General features: G+C 42.5%; 1 protein-coding gene across 1 annotated transcript; it reads left to right on the forward strand.

The window, feature by feature from the left end:
• Nucleotides 1–1,094: 1,094 nt before the first annotated feature.
• rybpa (RING1 and YY1 binding protein a) lies at nucleotides 1,095–17,939 on the forward strand. Its single transcript, XM_036592162.1, has 5 exons — nucleotides 1,095–1,224; nucleotides 1,685–1,810; nucleotides 13,198–13,770; nucleotides 13,917–14,009; nucleotides 16,991–17,939. Exons 1-5 carry the CDS (start codon nucleotides 1,109–1,111, stop codon nucleotides 17,238–17,240), a joined length of 1,158 nt encoding a protein of 385 aa, XP_036448055.1. The 5' UTR covers nucleotides 1,095–1,108; the 3' UTR covers nucleotides 17,241–17,939.
• The last annotated feature ends 366 nt before the right edge of the window (nucleotides 17,940–18,305 follow it).

Genomic DNA, 18,305 nt, shown 5'->3' on the forward strand with positions numbered 1-18,305 from the left:
CTGGCTTTGCATGGTGAAACTCTCACGCAACTAGTTGCATGCAACTTGACAGTGACACAAACGTAATGTAAAAACAAAGTTGCATGCAACACAATTGATTAACAGTCTCCTTTTCAAAATAAACAATCTTCTGTTTTAATGTTCTTGTCTGTTGATCTGGAGAAATCAAATGTTTGAAAGGTTGTTTGATATGGTCACAATCAGCATTTTGATTGGTTTCATTAAACTTGTTCCACAAAGCTGAGATGCAGCTGTTGGCTGTTTTATACGTTATCCAACTCAAGTGAAATTTAGTTTAATGTGAGTTTCAAGCAACTACAGTTGCATGTAGCTTTCATTGCGTAAAGCCAGCCTTGGGAATTCCAGACAGTAGAATTTCTGATTATTGAATTGTTGAATTTTGCATAATTGAAGTTTTCAATAATAGAAGGTTTAATTTTTGCTGTTGGTGAACAAAATTTTATTTTCTTAATCACTGAAACAAATGCAAACTGTGCTTATACTGTCATAGGGGTGTTTATTCCATAAACAAAATATTTATATATTATATCAAACGCTTACGTTTCAAAATAGGTCAGGAAGCATGGGCTCTTACGGAGCCCTGCTGGTGACATCCTGTATAATTAAAAATAATGCGTGGCCACGCCTTAGTAAAGCGTGGGAACGAGATCCTAATGCATGGCCACGACTTAGTAAAGCGTGGGAACGAGATCACAACTTACTGAGTCGTGGCCACGCATTAGGATCTCGTTCCCACATGTTACTAAGTCGTGGCCACGCAATATTTTTATTTATACACGATGTCGCCAGCGGGGCTCCGTAGGGCTCTCTCTGAAATGGGCCCTTTAATCAGAAACGTGGGTAATAAGCAGGACGTCCGGCTGAATCCTTCATTCTCGCCGAGTCGGATTCTTTGAAAAGGGCAGTTCAAAAGAATCGGTTCAGTGAACGGAATCGAACTTTGCATCGCTGACTCACCGATTCGAAAACCGTTGGCTCTTTTCTCAGCGCGGCAGGCCCTGATTGGCTCACGTGACCTCTCGCTGCGTGGGTGGGCGGCAGCAGCAGCTCTGCAGCAGTGTGTGTATGTGAGCGTGTGTGTGTGTGTATGCACGTATGCGTGTATGAATGTGTGTGTATGTGTGTGTGTGGACCCCGCAGTGTGAACCCGCTCTGCAGCTCCGTGCCGCTTCCCAGCATGGGCGACAAGAAAAGCCCATCCAGGTACTTCACTCCAACGGCTTTTTCCGAACCCGTGTAGCGGGAAGGCGAACCTCGTCGACGGCTCTCAGGCTCCGCGGCTTCTCCCGTTCTTGTGAAAATAGGGAAAAATAAAAGCGCAGCCATGGCGGACCCACAGCCTTGCCTTATTCCCAGTAGCTGCCCACTTTTAGACAAAGGAATTTCAGGATACGCCTCGTCTCTCCTTCTCCTTTGTGCTTTGCGCTCGTTCGGTGCTCGTATTCGGGATGTCTAGACACTATAATGCAGTTAGCGTCGGTACAGTTGTAGGATTCGACGTCGTAAGTTGTGCTTTAATTGACGCTAAGGTTACGGTACTTTTCTATGTGGTGAACCGGTCCGTCTGTTACACTGATGAGGAGGGGAGGTGCGGGTGTGGGGTCTGCTTGCTTTTTTTTGCCACGGCTCATGATGGAAATTCTCTTGTAATCCTCTCCAACAGGCCAAAAAGACAAGGCAAGCCCTCTGCAGACGACGGACTGTGGGACTGTAGCGTCTGCACGTTCAAAAACAGCGCGGAGGCTTTCAAATGCAGCATATGTGATGTGCGCAAAGGCACATCTACCAGGTAAAGTTTCCTCGAGTTAGCAGCGACCCGTGAGCTCCAGAATCTGACTTGTTGATTTATTTATCTCCTTGCCTTCTGATCAGTGGCCTCCTCGGGTCACGTGCTTGTGCACAAGTCAGAAAGGTCCAGCTGAGAGCAGACAGACAGACATCTGGGCTGGAAACAAAAGGACCACATATGGACTTCAGTCAGTGTCACCTGAACCTGGATTGTGATGCTGAACCTGAATTCACGATGTAGAATCACTTATTATACAGGGTGATTCAAAAAGATTCTGATTTCAAAATGATCTATTTCACTTGTAAATCATTACAGATCAATGCAGTGAACTGTAAATGGTTTAAATGAGCATAAAGTTTATTATGTAATTGTACAAGGTCTCAGTATGAACCTCCTCCAGCTGTACAGACAACATCAACACCATAGTCAAACTCATCCCATACTGGATTGAGCGTGTCGGGTGTCGCTGCACTCACGGCTCTTTCAGTGCGATTTCGGAGATCATCCAGTGTTGTGGAACCAACGCCGAACGCTCTGAGCTGTTGGAGCTTCACTGCCCACGAAAATCACACTGCACAGTTATGACGGATTCACTCTTATTGAAGTGGAGAACGCAGAACGCTTTCTGCTCAGGGGTCTCATCTCCTCTCAGACTGAAGGGAGCCATCTTCCACTGACAGGCAGAAACTCTATGACCCCCTCTTTCAATTGGATTGTGATTGGTTCCTCGGCGCCTCACGGTTGTAAAAATACACGCTTTGAAATCAGATGAATCTTTTTGAATCACCCTTTATTATAAGAAATCAAGCATCAGCTTATATCTCTCTCAACCAGTAAAACAACAGATACTAGTATCTGATCTGAGCTTATAGAAAGAGAAGGAAAATAAGCGACATACAGTTGGAAACCTGAAAAAGAATCAGGAATTCAGGTTCTGGTGACACTGATTTAACTCCATAACTACAGCGAGGAAGTAGGCTGTACCTGCAGGGAAATGATGCTCAAGCCACTAGACAAGGGCTACGTCCAAAACCAAACACCTCCATACTGAATAGAATGTCTAAAATACTATTTTTTGCACCACTAGATGTGCATTCATATGTTACGTACTTCAGCAGTAGATCACGAGAGGGAGTGTGTTATCACGAAATAACGTCACGGCTGTGATTTGGTCGCCGTAGATCATCACAGTGACGTTATTGGTGATAACACATGACCTCCAGTGTTCTATTGCTTTTATACAACAGTTAAATAAGTAAAGTAATAAATTAATAAACTGGGCCGTGAACGCGGCGTTTAATATGTTTTAATGTTCGCAGTTCCTTCACCAAATTATAGTTCCTTAACGAGCAGCTTGTTGCTACGTCAGAGTAACGAGCTCCGCCCACTCGCTGCACAGCCGGCAGTTTGTTCTCCAGCTCTTTACACGGACCAACACGTTAAGCTTGTTTCACACTCAGTTTTTTCCTTGTCTGCTTGTTTTCTTCTATTTCTGTTCTTGCTCAGGGCAGTTACCTCACTTCTTGTTCATTATATGACTTATATAATTCCTGTCTTTGGTTTTGTGTCAAAAAAACAGGTTTAGTTCCTTTTACTGTGCTCTCAAAATCTTTACTGATGAAAAATTTTACACTCATAAAATAAAGAAAAATACAAATTAGAAAATGCATGAAGAAAACGTCAAACATTTTATCAAAATGTGCTATAATAACATTTTAAAAATCTTTAACCTACTTCAGTAGTTCAGCCATGTCTGACCAAATCGGCTGTCGGTCAAATGTGATCTTGAAAGTGTCCATTTTCTGTTTGTGGCAAAGTAAGAAGTAAAAACGTTCAAATGTCTTGAGCGTCTCCTACAGCTGTCAGAGTCGTTGCTAAGCGGAGTGATAGTGTTTGTGAAAAAATGTGATGTTATGGTGAAATAACAGCACAGTTAGAACGCTTCTCGGCCAATCAGCTTACGTGGCCGGAACTAACTGTTGTATACAGTGCAGTACAGTGGTGTGTGCTTTTAGATGCATCCAAATCATTTTGACCGTTGCGAGAAACAGGACGTGGGCTTGCAGACGCCCTTTTTCTCAGTGGATGCTCAGTCACTTTGTTAGAATGTGTAGGAAGCTGTGGCAGTGTTCTACAAATAATGAAAAAAGAACGGCACAATGGAAACGGCGTAACGCTCTCCTCTCGTCCCAGAACACGCATACATCTATGGTATATGTGTGTGTGTGCTTTCATTATAGTCAGTGCAAAGCAAAGCATTTCCTACAGCCTCTAGATTGCTTTTGAAATGAATGCTGGTGCAGGGCGGCATATCGTCTGTACTAATATTACATTTTAGTTTTGGCAGTGTTGTAGTGATGTCACTATGACAGATAATAAACATTATAAAACGGAGAGTTCCGGTTCGAAGCCAGGTTCGATATACCACGGCTCTGACCGCCTCACAGCGACTGAGCTCTGTATCACTGCGCCACAGCATGAAAAACCCTTCTGCTGATAATGGATTAATCTTAATCTAATGCTGATCATACGGAGCACCGAGTGTACTGATGAAGTAAGAACCCATTTTTGTTTAAACTGAGAAGCTGAAAACTTATTTTCTTATCTAGAACCAGGCTGGTCAGCTAGCTAACAGGCTAAAAGAGCCAACAGCCTAAACAACTCCATCATTAATATCACAGGCTTGAATTAAAGCACTCACGATATGATTCACTGAAAAACGGCAGTATAAAAGTCTAAATAATGTCACCTGAATGTGTTACACGCTTTAAATGTCCGTGTTTCAGTCAGAAGTGGCATCAAACCAAAACTGAATCCCAAACGGCTCCGTACTTCCTAGATAAATAGTGAGCTGTGTCACCTTAAGCTTAGAAATTCTAGCTTCTGCTGTCAAACAGTGACTACCTGTCGAGTCTGAATGTGGATGAATCTCAAATGACAATTTTTAGCGATATTTTGCTCTGTTGGGCTTCGTAGTGCACTATGTAGGGAGCAGGGAGCCGTTTGAGATTCAGCCCCAGTGTGAGAAAAGTGGCGTCGTCAGACTGGCAGGAGACTCGCGGTGGTGATTTGGTGACCAGAAAGAACTTAAAACTGAAAATATTTGCATTAAACAGTGCTGTGTTATCATATGTTCACTGTTATACGACAAAAAGTAAAAAAAAAACAAAAAAAAAACGGTCAGTGGTTGCATAGCAACGATATCGTACTCTAAAGGAACTACATTTCTTGGCGGAATACTTGTTTATGTCGATTATTATTAATAATAACTTTAATAATTATCTAAAACATTGTGTATTGTAATATTTTATGTTGGTCACCGTTTTATAAAAGCAAAAAGCCACTTGAGGCCGTGAGTTACTGCGATTTTATCACGAGGAAGGGGGTTTTACTCCGCTTCGCATCTCGCCAAAGAACACCCTCCCTATATTTGTGATACAGTGTCCATTAAATAGTGATGTTGCAATTCTATTTCATGGACTTGACTGGCAACTGTGATGTATGCCATTCGCCAAGTGCTTCATATTGTTTTAAAGGAACAGTTTAAACTCCATACAGGTTAAATAAGTAGTAGGTTAGTGTTAACTTTCATAATACCAACCTAAGTATTATTTGTTTCCTTGACGCCGTGATATTTTGAAAACATCATGTTATTGAATTTCGTCAGTATTATCCAGCCTGAGTTAATGCGGTAAGTGAATCTCATTGCCTGTCCGACATGAATTATGGGTTACCCTGGAATCCCTCTCAATCTTCAGCCGTGTCTTAGTGTAGCACTTGCGTATAAAGAAGTGGGGTAGAGATTGAGTGAGGCTGTCAGGCTGCTGTCTGCAAGACTAGTTGTTGGATGAGGCTGTGCTTGTGAGATGAACATGTCATGGCCAACGTTACAGACTAGAGGGATCACCTGTACCGTGATCGTCTCACGGCCTTCTGTGTTTACAGTGCATCACTCACCATATTGCACTTGGGTACCTGGGCAGGCGTACAGTGTTGTGTCTCTAATTCATCTGTGGCCCTATTTGCAATGCAGGTCTTGCATATTACACTCTCTCTCCAAATCCCTAAAGCTAGATCTTTTATGAAAGTCATAATTAGAGTCCAGCTGATATTGTTTGGCTGATAACATTGGCTGATATTGAGGTCCTGCAGTTTATCTATATGAAAATCATGCTGAAAAAGCACCAATACACCGATTAGGCATGACATCATGACCACCTCCTTGTTTCTAGGCTCATTGTCCATTTTATCAGCTCCACTTACTATATAGGTGCACTTTGTAGTTCTACAGTTACAGACTGTAGTCCATCTGTTTCTCTGATACTTTGTTAGCCCCCTTTTACCCTGTTCTTCAGTGGTCAGGACCCCCATGGACCCTCACAGAGCAGGTACTATTTGGGTGGTGGATCATTCTCAGCACTGCAGTAACACTGACATGGTGGTGCTGTGTTAGTGTGTGTTGCGCTGGTCTGAGTGGATCGGACACAGCAGTGCTGCTGGAGTTTTTAAACACCTCAGTGTCACTGCTGGACTGAGAATAGTCCACCAAACAAAAATATCTAGCCAACGACATCCTGTGGGCAGCATCCTGTGACCACTGATGAAGGACTAGAGGATGACCAACACAAACTGTGCAGCAGCAGATGAGCTATCGTCTCTGACTGTACATCTACGGGGTGGACTGACGAGGTAGGACTGTCTAATAGAGTGGACAGTGAGTGGACACAGTGTTTAAAAACTCCAGCAGCACTGCTGTGTCTGATCCACTCGCACCAGCACAACATGTCGGTGTTACTGGGCCTACATCTGTACTCTGTACTGACTTGTCAGTGTTTGGCGAGGTCTGTAGTGACAATAAGATGGACAAGACATTGTAACCAATATCTATGAGCATGTCTTTGCCTTACAGTATGAATTTGTCAAAATTACGGCCTAATGGTATTATTGGCATATTGAATTGGAACAGCTTAAACATAAGTCCCCAATACTTAATCATTTTAATATCAACAGAACAGATAGTTAGTACAACTGACTCAATTTACTTAAGTGTAAATGAGTTATTGAACTTAAAACATTTGAGGTAATAATCAAATTGACTTAACTCGTCGGGTTTTACAGTGTATTAAGCGTAATTTTATAATGTCATATTATTCAAAAGTCAAAATTCTTGTCTTTAATTGAGGTTCTAATTAATTTTGCCCTAATCGAGAAAACGTCTTCTGATTTTTGATCACTCTGCACCAGGAGGTGGGAAACATATTAACCAGTAATATTTTTCATCTCCCCTTCCCGTCACCCCAACCTCTCATCGAGCAACAATGCTCCTCTAGCCCAGTCACCCCGACTGATACTGCTTTCACTCAGAAAAACATCATGACGTGGAAGGAAAATGCGTCATGATTTCTGATTCACATCTGTAACAAAAACAAACAAAACCACTAGGAATTCTGTGAAGCTCCCAGGTTTGTAAAATTAGGTGGTGAGTTTACACTGTTCGAGTTTAAGACGTGTGAAAAATATCATATTTGACAATTTATTTCACACCTGACAGTCGTATTAGTCAGTAAAGCACCGTTTAGATACAGCTGTTGGACTGTATGGATGCACAATGATATCGGAACCATATCAGGGTTCGTAGATGTTTGCTACTAAATGATTTGCTTCAGAGACGTTCAGATTTTACTGATTCTCAAGCTGATATTTGGTGTTTTTATAGGTGCTGGGCTGTGACACTAAAATGTCTGCATTTTATTTAATCTCTATTGGAGTCTGTAGATGTTTTCACTCATATAATATCATAATAATATCGTATCACTGTTGCTCTCACAATTTTTGCATCAGCCCAGCAAGTGTTACTGTTGATATTGAGTCCATAAGGAGTTCATAATCTTCTGTGAGTTTGAGTTTTGTTTAGATGTGTTAGACATTTTTAGATTATATCTAAATATTTAGGAAAATTCGAAATTGGTAAGTGGCTTAAAATTTCGGTGTCTATTAGTTTCACCATTATTGAGAACGTCAATAATGTAATCAGAACCACATGACAAGGTGCAAATTCAGAATATGTTTGAGTTTAATAGACGGAAATATTTACCCAAACAGCCTCTGCATAACTTGAATGCCCGGAGTGAAAATGAAATAAATGAAAAATGGAAAAATAAGCATTTAAATGAAAGATTTCAATGGTGTTTGTAATTCCTAGCTTTAATTGCTAGGTGGTAGCATCAGCTCCCCTGCTGAGCTGTCCTTGTTTAACCCTTAGAAACCTAAAATTTTGGGGAATATTTTTGGTATTTTTTTGGGTCAATAACAATTGCAATTATAAAGTATTTACATGTGACAGTCACACATGGTTTATTTTTTTTCCCTACTGTAAACACGTCTGCAATAATTTACCATTGTAGTACACCACACTTCCACCATGGGACTTTTGATAAAGGACCACTCTTTGTTCTCAAGTGAACCGTCTTTAAACACAAAATCTCTGAACACAAACTAATGTCTTAGTCATACCTCACTTTTAAGGCACACAGAATAATTACTTGTCTTCAGACGTTAACTTTCATGTCTCAAGACAAAGACTTTGTCTTCATTCATACACTTAAGGTCTCAAGACATCTTATGGCACAGTGACAGCTGGTCATGGACAGGTTGCCAGTGCACTTCCTTCAAAACAGGAGTGATATGAGCTCTCTGGTTTGTTTTTGTTAGGGTCTTTGCTGATTCTGTTTGCAGATTTGAGTCGTAGAGGATGAATTGTCTTCTCCGGTAAAAACAGCATTACAGTGATCAACACTTCTTGTAACAAATGCATGGACAAGTTTCTCTGCGTCGCTCTGAGATAGAAAAGGCCGAACTTTAGTGAACTTTAGTTATCAGAAGGAATGGAAATGTATAATTGTGTGTCGTCAGCATAGCTGTGAAAATTTACATCCCTAAAAGAGAAAAATGGTAGCCCTAAAACTAAACCTTGTGGGACTCCACAAGTAACGTTTCAATGATTGATTTCCATTTCCATTACTGTGTGTAGATTTCTGTTGTCTTTGTAATTCCTGGCTTTAATTGCTAGGCTGTAGCAGCAGCTCCCCTGCTGAGCTGTCTTGGTTTAAATAGCTTTTGTTGGTGCCTCTGAAACGGCCGGACACATACATTGTTTATCATAATACATTTGCAACATTGCTGTTTTAAAGCAGGCATTTTCCTAATTGCTTGGCTGTTCAGAAGAGCATATCAAAGGGATGAAGATACTGTGGTGCTAAACCGGAGGGTTTTAGTGTTCTCAGCCAAACATGACTGAGTCATGATGCAAGTTAGACATTGTGATGTTTCGGACCTTTGTTTGAGGATATTTTCTCTAACTGGACCTTACTGAATTTTAATGGTCTTCTCTGGTCTAGAAGAATAAGCCAATAATGGATAATTCATCCTTTCTAATTAAGCCATTTAAGGTTGACGTATTGTATTAATATCCATGTGTTTAGAAATCTTCCTGCTTTGTCGTGCTGCTGAACCTTCTACTAGAACCGGGGTCGCAACCCAAATGTTAAGAAGGGCCATTTTGTCCTTTCAGCAAAAATCAAACCACCTTGGGAGCCACTTTGCTCTGCTTTAAGCTTTAGCTGAGCTGTAGCCACTTTTCTCGCATCTCTGACAGGAAACTTTTCCACAAAAGTTGAATAGTTTCTTGTAAAATGTCTCTCAACATTTGATTAATTTTTTTAAGACTGAAGTTGTTCGCCATCTTTTTGTTTGAATTTTCCCATTCCACCTTAAATGGTGCCTGAGGTGGCAGAATAGAACTGCTGCACCATTTAAGGTGGAACGGAAAAATTGAAACGAGAAGCTGTCTTTAGCTTTGTGAGTTTTTAGTGTTTGTCAGTTTCTCACTGCGGATTAAACGTGTCAGGAAACCAGCTGGAGTGATTACAAACACTAAGGGCGTTTTCACACTTGGGCCGTTTCAGCATCTGAAGTGGACCCAGACCGCTGAGTCATGGTTTCTTTTGCATATGTGAACACGCCAAACGAACTCAGACCCCCCTAAACGGCCCCGAGGTGGTCTCAGTTCGGTTCGTTTGTAGTTCGTTTTGTGGTTCGATTAATTTGTGCATTGTGAAAACAAAACGGCCCCAGTCCGCTTTAGCTGTGCTTTATGGTGAAGACCTCGATGCTCACCGCACACACAGCCACAGTCTTCACTTTAGCAGGTAAACAGACCAAGGATCATTATGAGGTTCTACTCAGGATAAAGTCTGTCCGTGATCTGAGACAGACAGCAGCGCTGACTTATTAAAGCGATCAGATGCGAGAGCTCGCGTGATTTTACCGTGTTAAAGGCTCGAGCTGGGCATGCAACGCAATTCTCAGCTGCTTTCACTCTGAACGCTGAATGAATGAAAATTCGCCGGGTGGAGCTTCAGTGAGGAGCACAGCCGAACACGGAGCCCACCGCGGCAGACCCGCAGGGCCGTGTTTCCAATTTTGCGCGATGGACTTTGGCCAATCGTTTCAGCGCGGCCAATAGGAGAGCAGCAGGCGGGTCTGGCGGTTCTTCTCGTCACCTGATAGGTCGGATTTATCAGAGAACGCGGCCCACTTGGCGAGCGCTCTGCACACCGTGAGTGCTGTGAAAGGGGTCCGAGTTCTAATGGAGCTGTGGTCTGAACAAGAAGTGGTCTGAGATCTCAGTGGACCAGAAAGAAAACTGAGTCCTCTTTAGAGTTCACTTACATTGTGAACACAAAAAGAACTGAGGTCATTTGCGGTTGGTTCCCTTCCAGGTTCACTTAAACAGAACTCGGTTCGGTTCTTTTAAAACGAACTATATGTGAAAACACTGTAATAAGTCGATTTGTCTCCAAATTATCGATGTTCATCTTAAATCTCTCTCTTTGCCGTTTCTTTAGCTACTAGCTAGGCGGGATTGTTGTCTGTGTTGCTATGGTGACCAGCAGTCTGCGCTGATCTTCAGGGTTAAAGGGTGAATCAGCAGTTCTACATTAACTCCAGAGTTTAAGACCATTTATTGTTAAACTGTGTTGAACGATCAGCAGAGCTTTATTTTACTGTAAAGGAGGATTATTTTATTTTTACCTACAAATCTGATTCAGCTGTGGAGCCACAACAGGGCAGTAAAAGAGCGGCATGTTGCCGGGCCCTGGTCTAGAAGAACTAAGGTATCAATTATGATGAAACTTTTCAAGCACGAAGTGTTGGTTAATTTCCTCCTGAAATTCAGACGAGAGTTGGCTGACAGAAATGTTTCCACTCTGGGACACTTGAAAGTGAAAATGTCTTTCTTTTTTTTGTCAAATCCGTTATTCTTGGCTGTCATTTCTGTTCCATGTGCCGTTCCTAATCCTGGACTGAAAGTAGTCACAGTGCTCTACACAGAGAAGCAGAGTCTGACAGCATCCATATAAATGAAGTCTGAATACCAAAAATACTTCTGACTGTTTGCGGCGCGGGAGGCAGGTGCCAGTATAAACTCAGTGGTGCAGGCTGGCTCCCGAAGCGTAAGCACTTAGCAGAAAGGGAGGCATTTCAGTGAGAACTGCATTGGCTGCTTGGAATAATAATATTCAACAAAGTACGTGCTCATTTTTGGGAGTTTGAGAAACTTTGGTTTTCTTGAAAAACAGCAGTTCTTGAAAGTGAATGTGGTGATTGAAAAGTCGGTGCATTGCTATTATTAGCTGTGTTCCAAAGCCGAGGCTGCAGCCGAGGTAGTGCAGGTCCTCGGTAGGACTGTCCTATGAAGACTCCTCCTTAGTAGCCTATTGGTCAGACAAATGGACCAGTCCTAACGAGGCTGCGTGGTGACGCCACCAGAGCAGCGCGAGACTCTGAGGAACTGGTGAGAGAAAATGGAGTTTGTTGCGTTTTCATTTCTTCACAGTAACGGAGGAGATGATCTCATGTAGTACGATAGACTACATACATACAAATACCTCTGAATAAAATACAACATACGGACGGATTCTTTAATTAGTCATTTTACACTTTATAAGGTAACAAAGACATACGTAGGAACGTAGGCTGCATTTCCAGGCTGTATACGAAGGTCCTTCATTTTGGAATGGCCTGCTATGATGTAGTGGCCGAGAAATGCAGCCTAGGCTTTGGAACGCAGCTACCGTCTGTGTTGTGCATGTGCTCAGGTACTTGAGTACTCAGTCAACCATTCGAAGGATCAGTATTCGAATACCGAAATGAAGAACTATTCGGGTATTTGTTCCGTTTTATTACAGAAACATTGACTAACAATTTATTGAAAAGCCGTTTTTATGTTTTAACAGCACTGAAAAATGTAACATCTTTGCTTTTATTTGTAAGTGTATGTGTATATATATAATATATACATACATACGTGTGTATATATATATATATATATATATATATATATATATATATATTACATTACTCTGCCAGTGTCTGTATTTTAATGCAAGGATTTTTTTGCAATCTAGTTGAATACATTCTGATTACAGATTAAGACTGAGGTGTTTATTCTCACTCTACTCAACAATCTTATGGAAAACCTTCATCTACATGCTCACTACGAGTAATCAGATCTAAAATGACCTGCATGCGTAGAGAACCGTTAGTGTAGGCGTTACCATGACAACCAGCATCGCGTGAGTCCAGTCAGAGTGAGATGAGCAGCAGTGAGCAGTGCTTGTGTTTTTAACTGCTTTAAAATGATGTCAGACTCAGGAAAATGTCCTTCAGATGTCCTTATTAAAGAAGGCCGAGAGAAGGACGTCGTGTTCTGAGACACATAAGCTGGACGTCCGTCCCACCGCCGTCTTTTAAAGACCAGAGCATAAACTTCGTCTCCTCTGCAGACCAGTTTCTGCTCCGCCATGTTGAACGGTATAAACTTTCACTATGACGTGACGAACATGATCAGAACGGACTTAAACTTTCCGATAGGGAATGTAATCAGATACAGACGTTTACACTGATATTATTCTTCTAATTAACTGATTATTTACAGGATTACCCACCTCGATCAATCGGATAGAAATTGTATTCCGAATGGCCTCAATCAGACTAGACTATTCCGATTGAGCTATTAGTCGGATTCTAATAGCTCAATCTGATTCAGTTGTTCTTTTGCGCATGCGGCTCAGTTTAGGAGCTGATCTGTTTTAAGGTTTTAAGGGGACAGTACATGGACACACAGAGTTTGGAAAGGATTAACAGAATTTTTCAAAAACCTAAATAACCGATACGGGCAAGATTACGTCAGTTAGAGGTTTTGAATGTCGGTTTCGAATACTTTTTGATTAATCGCCCAGCCCTGTTGCGCGCTGAGAGATTTACCCCCTAGTTAAATTACCACTAAACCAATCCTACTTCAACACGTTTTATTCCTTCTTCAGGAAACCTCGGATAAACTCTCAGCTTGTGGCCCAGCAGGTAGCTCAACAGTACGCCACTCTTCCCCCAGCCAAGAAAGAGAGGAGGGACAGATCTGACCGAGACCTGCCTGACGACGATCACTACGATATGGACAACTCCGACTCGGACAGGCTGAGCAGTGTCCACCCTGACTCCGACCAGCCGGACAGACTGGGCCTGGAGAGCAGCCAGTCAGACAGAGGACACGTGCATAAAGACAGGAGACAGGAGCGCGTTGGACTGGATAAGCATCAGCAGCTCCATGTGGACAGGAGGCCTGAGAGACCAGGCCTAACCCAGGAGCTGCTGCAGCACGAAGCAGCGCAGAGGGAGAACCCACACAGAGAACTGATGGACAAGCTTCAGCCGCAAAGGCAGCAAATGGATAAGGATCATCCGCAAACAGCGGGGGCTGGGATGCAGCCGGCCGACAGGATGAGGGCCGAGAAAGAGGGACTGAAGAAGGGCAAACTGGAGAGGACGATGGCGGACAAACAGAAAGAGAGAGAAAAAGGTCTCGCGCCAAATAAGAAACCTACAGCTAAGAAGATGAAGTAAGTGTTGTTGCACAGCAGCAGAACTTGTGCACAAAGATTACCTTCAATTGTGCAGCATTTACCAGATACGTTATCTTTGGGGCCTTTGATGTTTGCAGATGCAATGATATTTGCAGTAATTCAGTTATTCTCAATATTCGCAGACCCAAGCTCACTCATAAAGGACCTCCGAGCGAAAGAAACAGCACAAAGTCTGGCAAGTCAGTCACTAAGAGCAACAGATCCCTCATTTCAAGGTAAGTCCATCTCCGATGGCATAATCACTATAAAATCACGGTAAAACGACACCGATCAGGCATAACTTTATGACCACCTCCTCGTTTCTACACTCATTGTCCATTTTATCAGCTCCACTTACTATATAGGTGCACTTTGTAGTTCTACAGTTACAGACTGTAGTCCATCTGTTTCTCTGATACTTTGTTAGCCCCCTTTTACCCTGTTCTTCAGTGGTCAGGACCCCCATGGACCCTCACAGAGCAGGTACTATTTGGGTGGTGGGTCATTCTCAGCACTGCAGTAACACTGACGTGGTGGTGGTGGTGTGTTAGTGTGTGTTGCGCTGGTCTGAGTGGATCAGACACAGCAGTGCTGCTGGAGTTTTTAAACACTGTGTCCACTCACTGTCCACTCTATTAGACACTCCTACCTTGTCAGTCCACCTTGTAGATGTAAAGTCAGAGACGACGCTGGACGCTGTTGGCTGGATATTTTTGGTTGGTGGACTATTCTCAGTCCAGCAGTGACATTGAGGTGTTTAAAAACTCCTGTAGCACTGCTGTGTCTGATCCACTCGTACCAGCGCAACACACACTAACACAGCACCACCACGTCAGTGTTACTGCAGTGCTGAGAATGACCCACCACCCAAACAGTACCTGCTCTGTGAGGGTCCATGGGGGTCCTGACCACTGAAGAACAGGGTAAAAGGGGGCTAACAAAGTATCAGAGAAACAGATGGACTACAGTCTGTAACTGTAGAACTACAAAGTGCACCTATATAGTAAGTGGAGCTGATAAAATGGACAATGAGCGTAGAAACAAGGAGGTGGTCAGAATGTTATGCCTGACCGGTGTATATTTTATTGCTGTTGTCTCTGATTACTGCTATCTTAACACCACATGTTATTACACAGATTATTAGAAAATGCTGAAATCTCAAATCAATACTTGCCAAAACAGAGCTACTGCAGTAAGACAAGCCTTGAGATAATGAAGCTACATTGCTATGCACCGACTGGCCACTTTATTAGAAACACTGTCACCTACATAGATCAAGCTTGCTGGTATACAGTTTGAGACTGTAGGCTGGGGGTCTCAAACTCAAATTATCTGGGAGCCACTAGCTGGGGGTCTTCTCTACTTTACCTAATGTTGTAAACTAAAATATCGCTGTTGTCGGAAGAAAACCTCGTATCTCCAAAATGGTAACTTTACAGGAGAAGGAAAAAAACTACTTTGCTTTTAATGTGAGTCAATGGAACCAGACTTTTTTCCAAGTCATTTTAGACTGTTTCTATTGGTCCGTTCTTAATGAAATCTACACACAATGTAAATGTTAACAGGCGTTTTCAAATTATGTCAAAAACTGAAAAACCACCAATCAAAAATTGAGATACGAGATTTCTTCGGACAGCAGCGATACGAGTCCTGTGTTTTTCAATAATGTCCTATATTTGTGTGTGAATTTTAACTACATATAAGAGATGCGCTCATTTAAGTGCATCTTAGTTTGTGTTTATTAGCAATTCTTCCTTCATCAGAAATATTAGTAGTACATTTCGTGTTTTAGAGCTCAATTACAAGTCTGTAACTCTGATCAGCTCTCAGCTTCATTATTAGAGCGAGACGAAGGAGAAAAAGGTGAGATGAGCTGCTTTTCCACCGTTTACAGGTTTTAACTTCTGTTCGGTGCTGCTGCCATGGTAACGCTGAATGATGGCGCAACGCAGTGGAAAAAAGCACATGAATTCTGATCTGAGCGTCACATTAAGGTCTCATGGCCATGAAATCAGATACTTATCCGATCTAGGACCACATATAAAAGTGGCTCAGGTCAGATTCGAAAAGATCAGATTTGTGTCCACCCAGCCCTGAAAACATCAGATCTGAGTCACATTAGGGCAAAAAATTGGATTTGTGCCACTTCAGCCTGGTAATGTGAACGTAGCCTGTGTGTCGGGCCGTATGAAGTTGTCTCCCATCTGCTGCCACTTCTATTTACCATCCTCTAGTCTTTCATCATTAGTCAGTTTCTGACCACAGAATAGAGATCTGCGTGGGACCACTCTCACCTGCTCCTGCAAGATTTCCCGTAGAAAATTTGCACCATTTGTCCGGCTCCTGCCCACAATCTAAACATTTCTTCCCGCTTTCCTGTAGCTGGCTGATTAGTTTGCATTAGTCATGACTGAAAACGACTGCCACATGTCGGACTTGCCTTTAGTCAGCTTAATTGTATTTGCAATAAACCTTGTATTGTGTTCGCCTCTCTGAGGAGCACTTCCCACAGCTGTGGCCACCTGACTGTCTGAAGCTCCGTCATCTCTAGAAAAATGCAATAATTTTTCGTAATCTTGCTGCAGGACTTCTCTACATGTTTGTGTTGTCCTGCTCCCACCTGCTCCCGTTCGTGACACTGAAAATTATCCCCCCACTGGGAGATATGGTTGGGTCCCAGGTGGTAATGCAGACCTTTACCACAGAACCACTTTAGGTTGGATGTATTTTGTTTTTGCGGACCACTTTCAACCTAGCAGTGACACGGACGTGTGTAAAAACACCACCAGGCCACATACACTCATACTTGCATTACACACTTCCGTACCACTACTGTGTCAGTGTTGGGTTTGGAATGATCCACCCCCCAAATAACATCTGGTTAGCAGCTGTCTTGTGGTCAGAGACTGACCAATGATGAATAAGGTAGACGGTGGCTAGCAGGTTGTCCATGACAACAGCTGTTCTGCACTCTAATTGTACACCTTAATAGTCGAGCTAGAAGGTAGGTGTATCTCATAAAGTGGCCAGGGAGTGGAAGTATGAGGTAGGTGTTTCCAAGTGGATGGTCGTTGCATGTTTTAGTGGTAAGCAGTCTGTTTTTTCGTGTTGTTTGAGAACCTCAGACACTTAGTAAAGGTCATTGTAATGCTTAAAGGTGTAATACAGTTTCAGGTGTGTAATCTTGCCGCCTCTGCTCTCCCCTCTCGCCTTCCAGGCCTAAGCTGAAGAATGTAGACCGGAGCTCAGCTCAGCAGTTAGCCATAACAGTGGGCAATGTGACTGTCATCATCACAGACTTTAAGGAGAAGACTCGTTCCTCCTCCACCTCCTCCTGCACTGTGACCTCCAGCGCTGGCTCCGAACAGCAGCATCTGAGCTCCAGCTCCGAGAGCACGGATAAGGGCTCCTCCCGCGCCTCCACGCCACGCCGAGACCTCTCCTCCGGACACAATGAAGTCCTGTGACAGGGTGGAGGCCCAGAACCCTTACTCTCACCTTTACGATGCACACATATAACTTATACTCATAAAAGGATGAAGGATCATTGTCATGCATGGAGACCGTTTCCATCTTGATATTCTGCCACAAGCTGCTCTGTGGTTTGACAGACATTTCCCTGAGAGAACTGTAGATTCATATTTCGTGGAGTCAGCATTATTGAGTGGAAGAAGTTGAAACCCACTGTATATGTTGAGCCTTAGATCTCCGGTTTTGCATATTTGTTTTTTTTTCTCAACTGGAAAAGTCGCCCGTATGGCTTAGATGATTCTCCAACACTCATTCAAACAATATTTGATGTATATGTTGGTTAGAAGGCTTCACAGTTGTGAGAGCACCATATTGTAGCACCGAGAGGCAGGCACTTGCTTTTTATTTCTCCTAGTAATCCCTGTAAACATAGACTGCCACAATAAGGACAAATTATACATCACATGGTAGTGATAGTAACATACATTAGAAGTACAAACTAGGTGTGTCAATTGGAAACATTTTGGGGACATTTTCACCTGGAAAATGTTTACGTATAAATTAGAATCAGTGGCACCAACATTTAACAGCATTTTCTAAATACAACCCCATTTCCGAAAAAGTTGAGACGCTGTGCAGAATGTAAATAAAAATAGGATGCAATGATATGCAAATCATGTAAACCATATTTTTAAGGGAAAATACTACAAAGACAACATATCAAATGTTGAAACAGAGAAATTTTATTGTTTTTTGAAAAATATATGCCCATTTTGAATTTGATGCCATCAACACGTTCCAAAAAAGTTGGGACGGGGGCCTGTTTACCACTGTGTTTCACCACCTCTTCTATTAACAACACTCTGTAAGTGTTTGGGATCTGAGGAGACACTGCTGTAGTTTTGCAAGTGAAATGTTTTCCTGTTCTTGTTTGATACAGGATTTCAGCTGCTCAACAGTTCAGGGTCTCCTTTGTCATATTTTTCATTTCATAACCCTCCAAATGTTTTCAGTGGTGACAGGTCTGGACTGCAGGGAGGCCAGTTTAGCGCCCGGACTCT

Source organism: Colossoma macropomum, unplaced genomic scaffold, assembly GCF_904425465.1.
Source record: "Colossoma macropomum unplaced genomic scaffold, Colossoma_macropomum, whole genome shotgun sequence".
Classification (NCBI taxonomy): Eukaryota; Metazoa; Chordata; class Actinopteri; order Characiformes; family Serrasalmidae; genus Colossoma; species Colossoma macropomum.

What these genes read in the sequence shown, in the direction of transcription:
- rybpa (XM_036592162.1), top strand. Translation starts at nt 1,109, where the DNA reads ATGCACGTATGCGTGTATGAATGTGTGTGTATGTGTGTGTGTGGACCC. An exon ending in GACAAGAAAAGCCCATCCAG is followed by an intron (nt 1,225 to 1,684) that starts GTACTTCACTCC and finishes CCTCTCCAACAG; the next exon opens with GCCAAAAAGACAAGGCAAGC. An exon ending in AACAGATCCCTCATTTCAAG is followed by an intron (nt 14,010 to 16,990) that starts GTAAGTCCATCT and finishes CTCGCCTTCCAG; the next exon opens with GCCTAAGCTGAAGAATGTAG.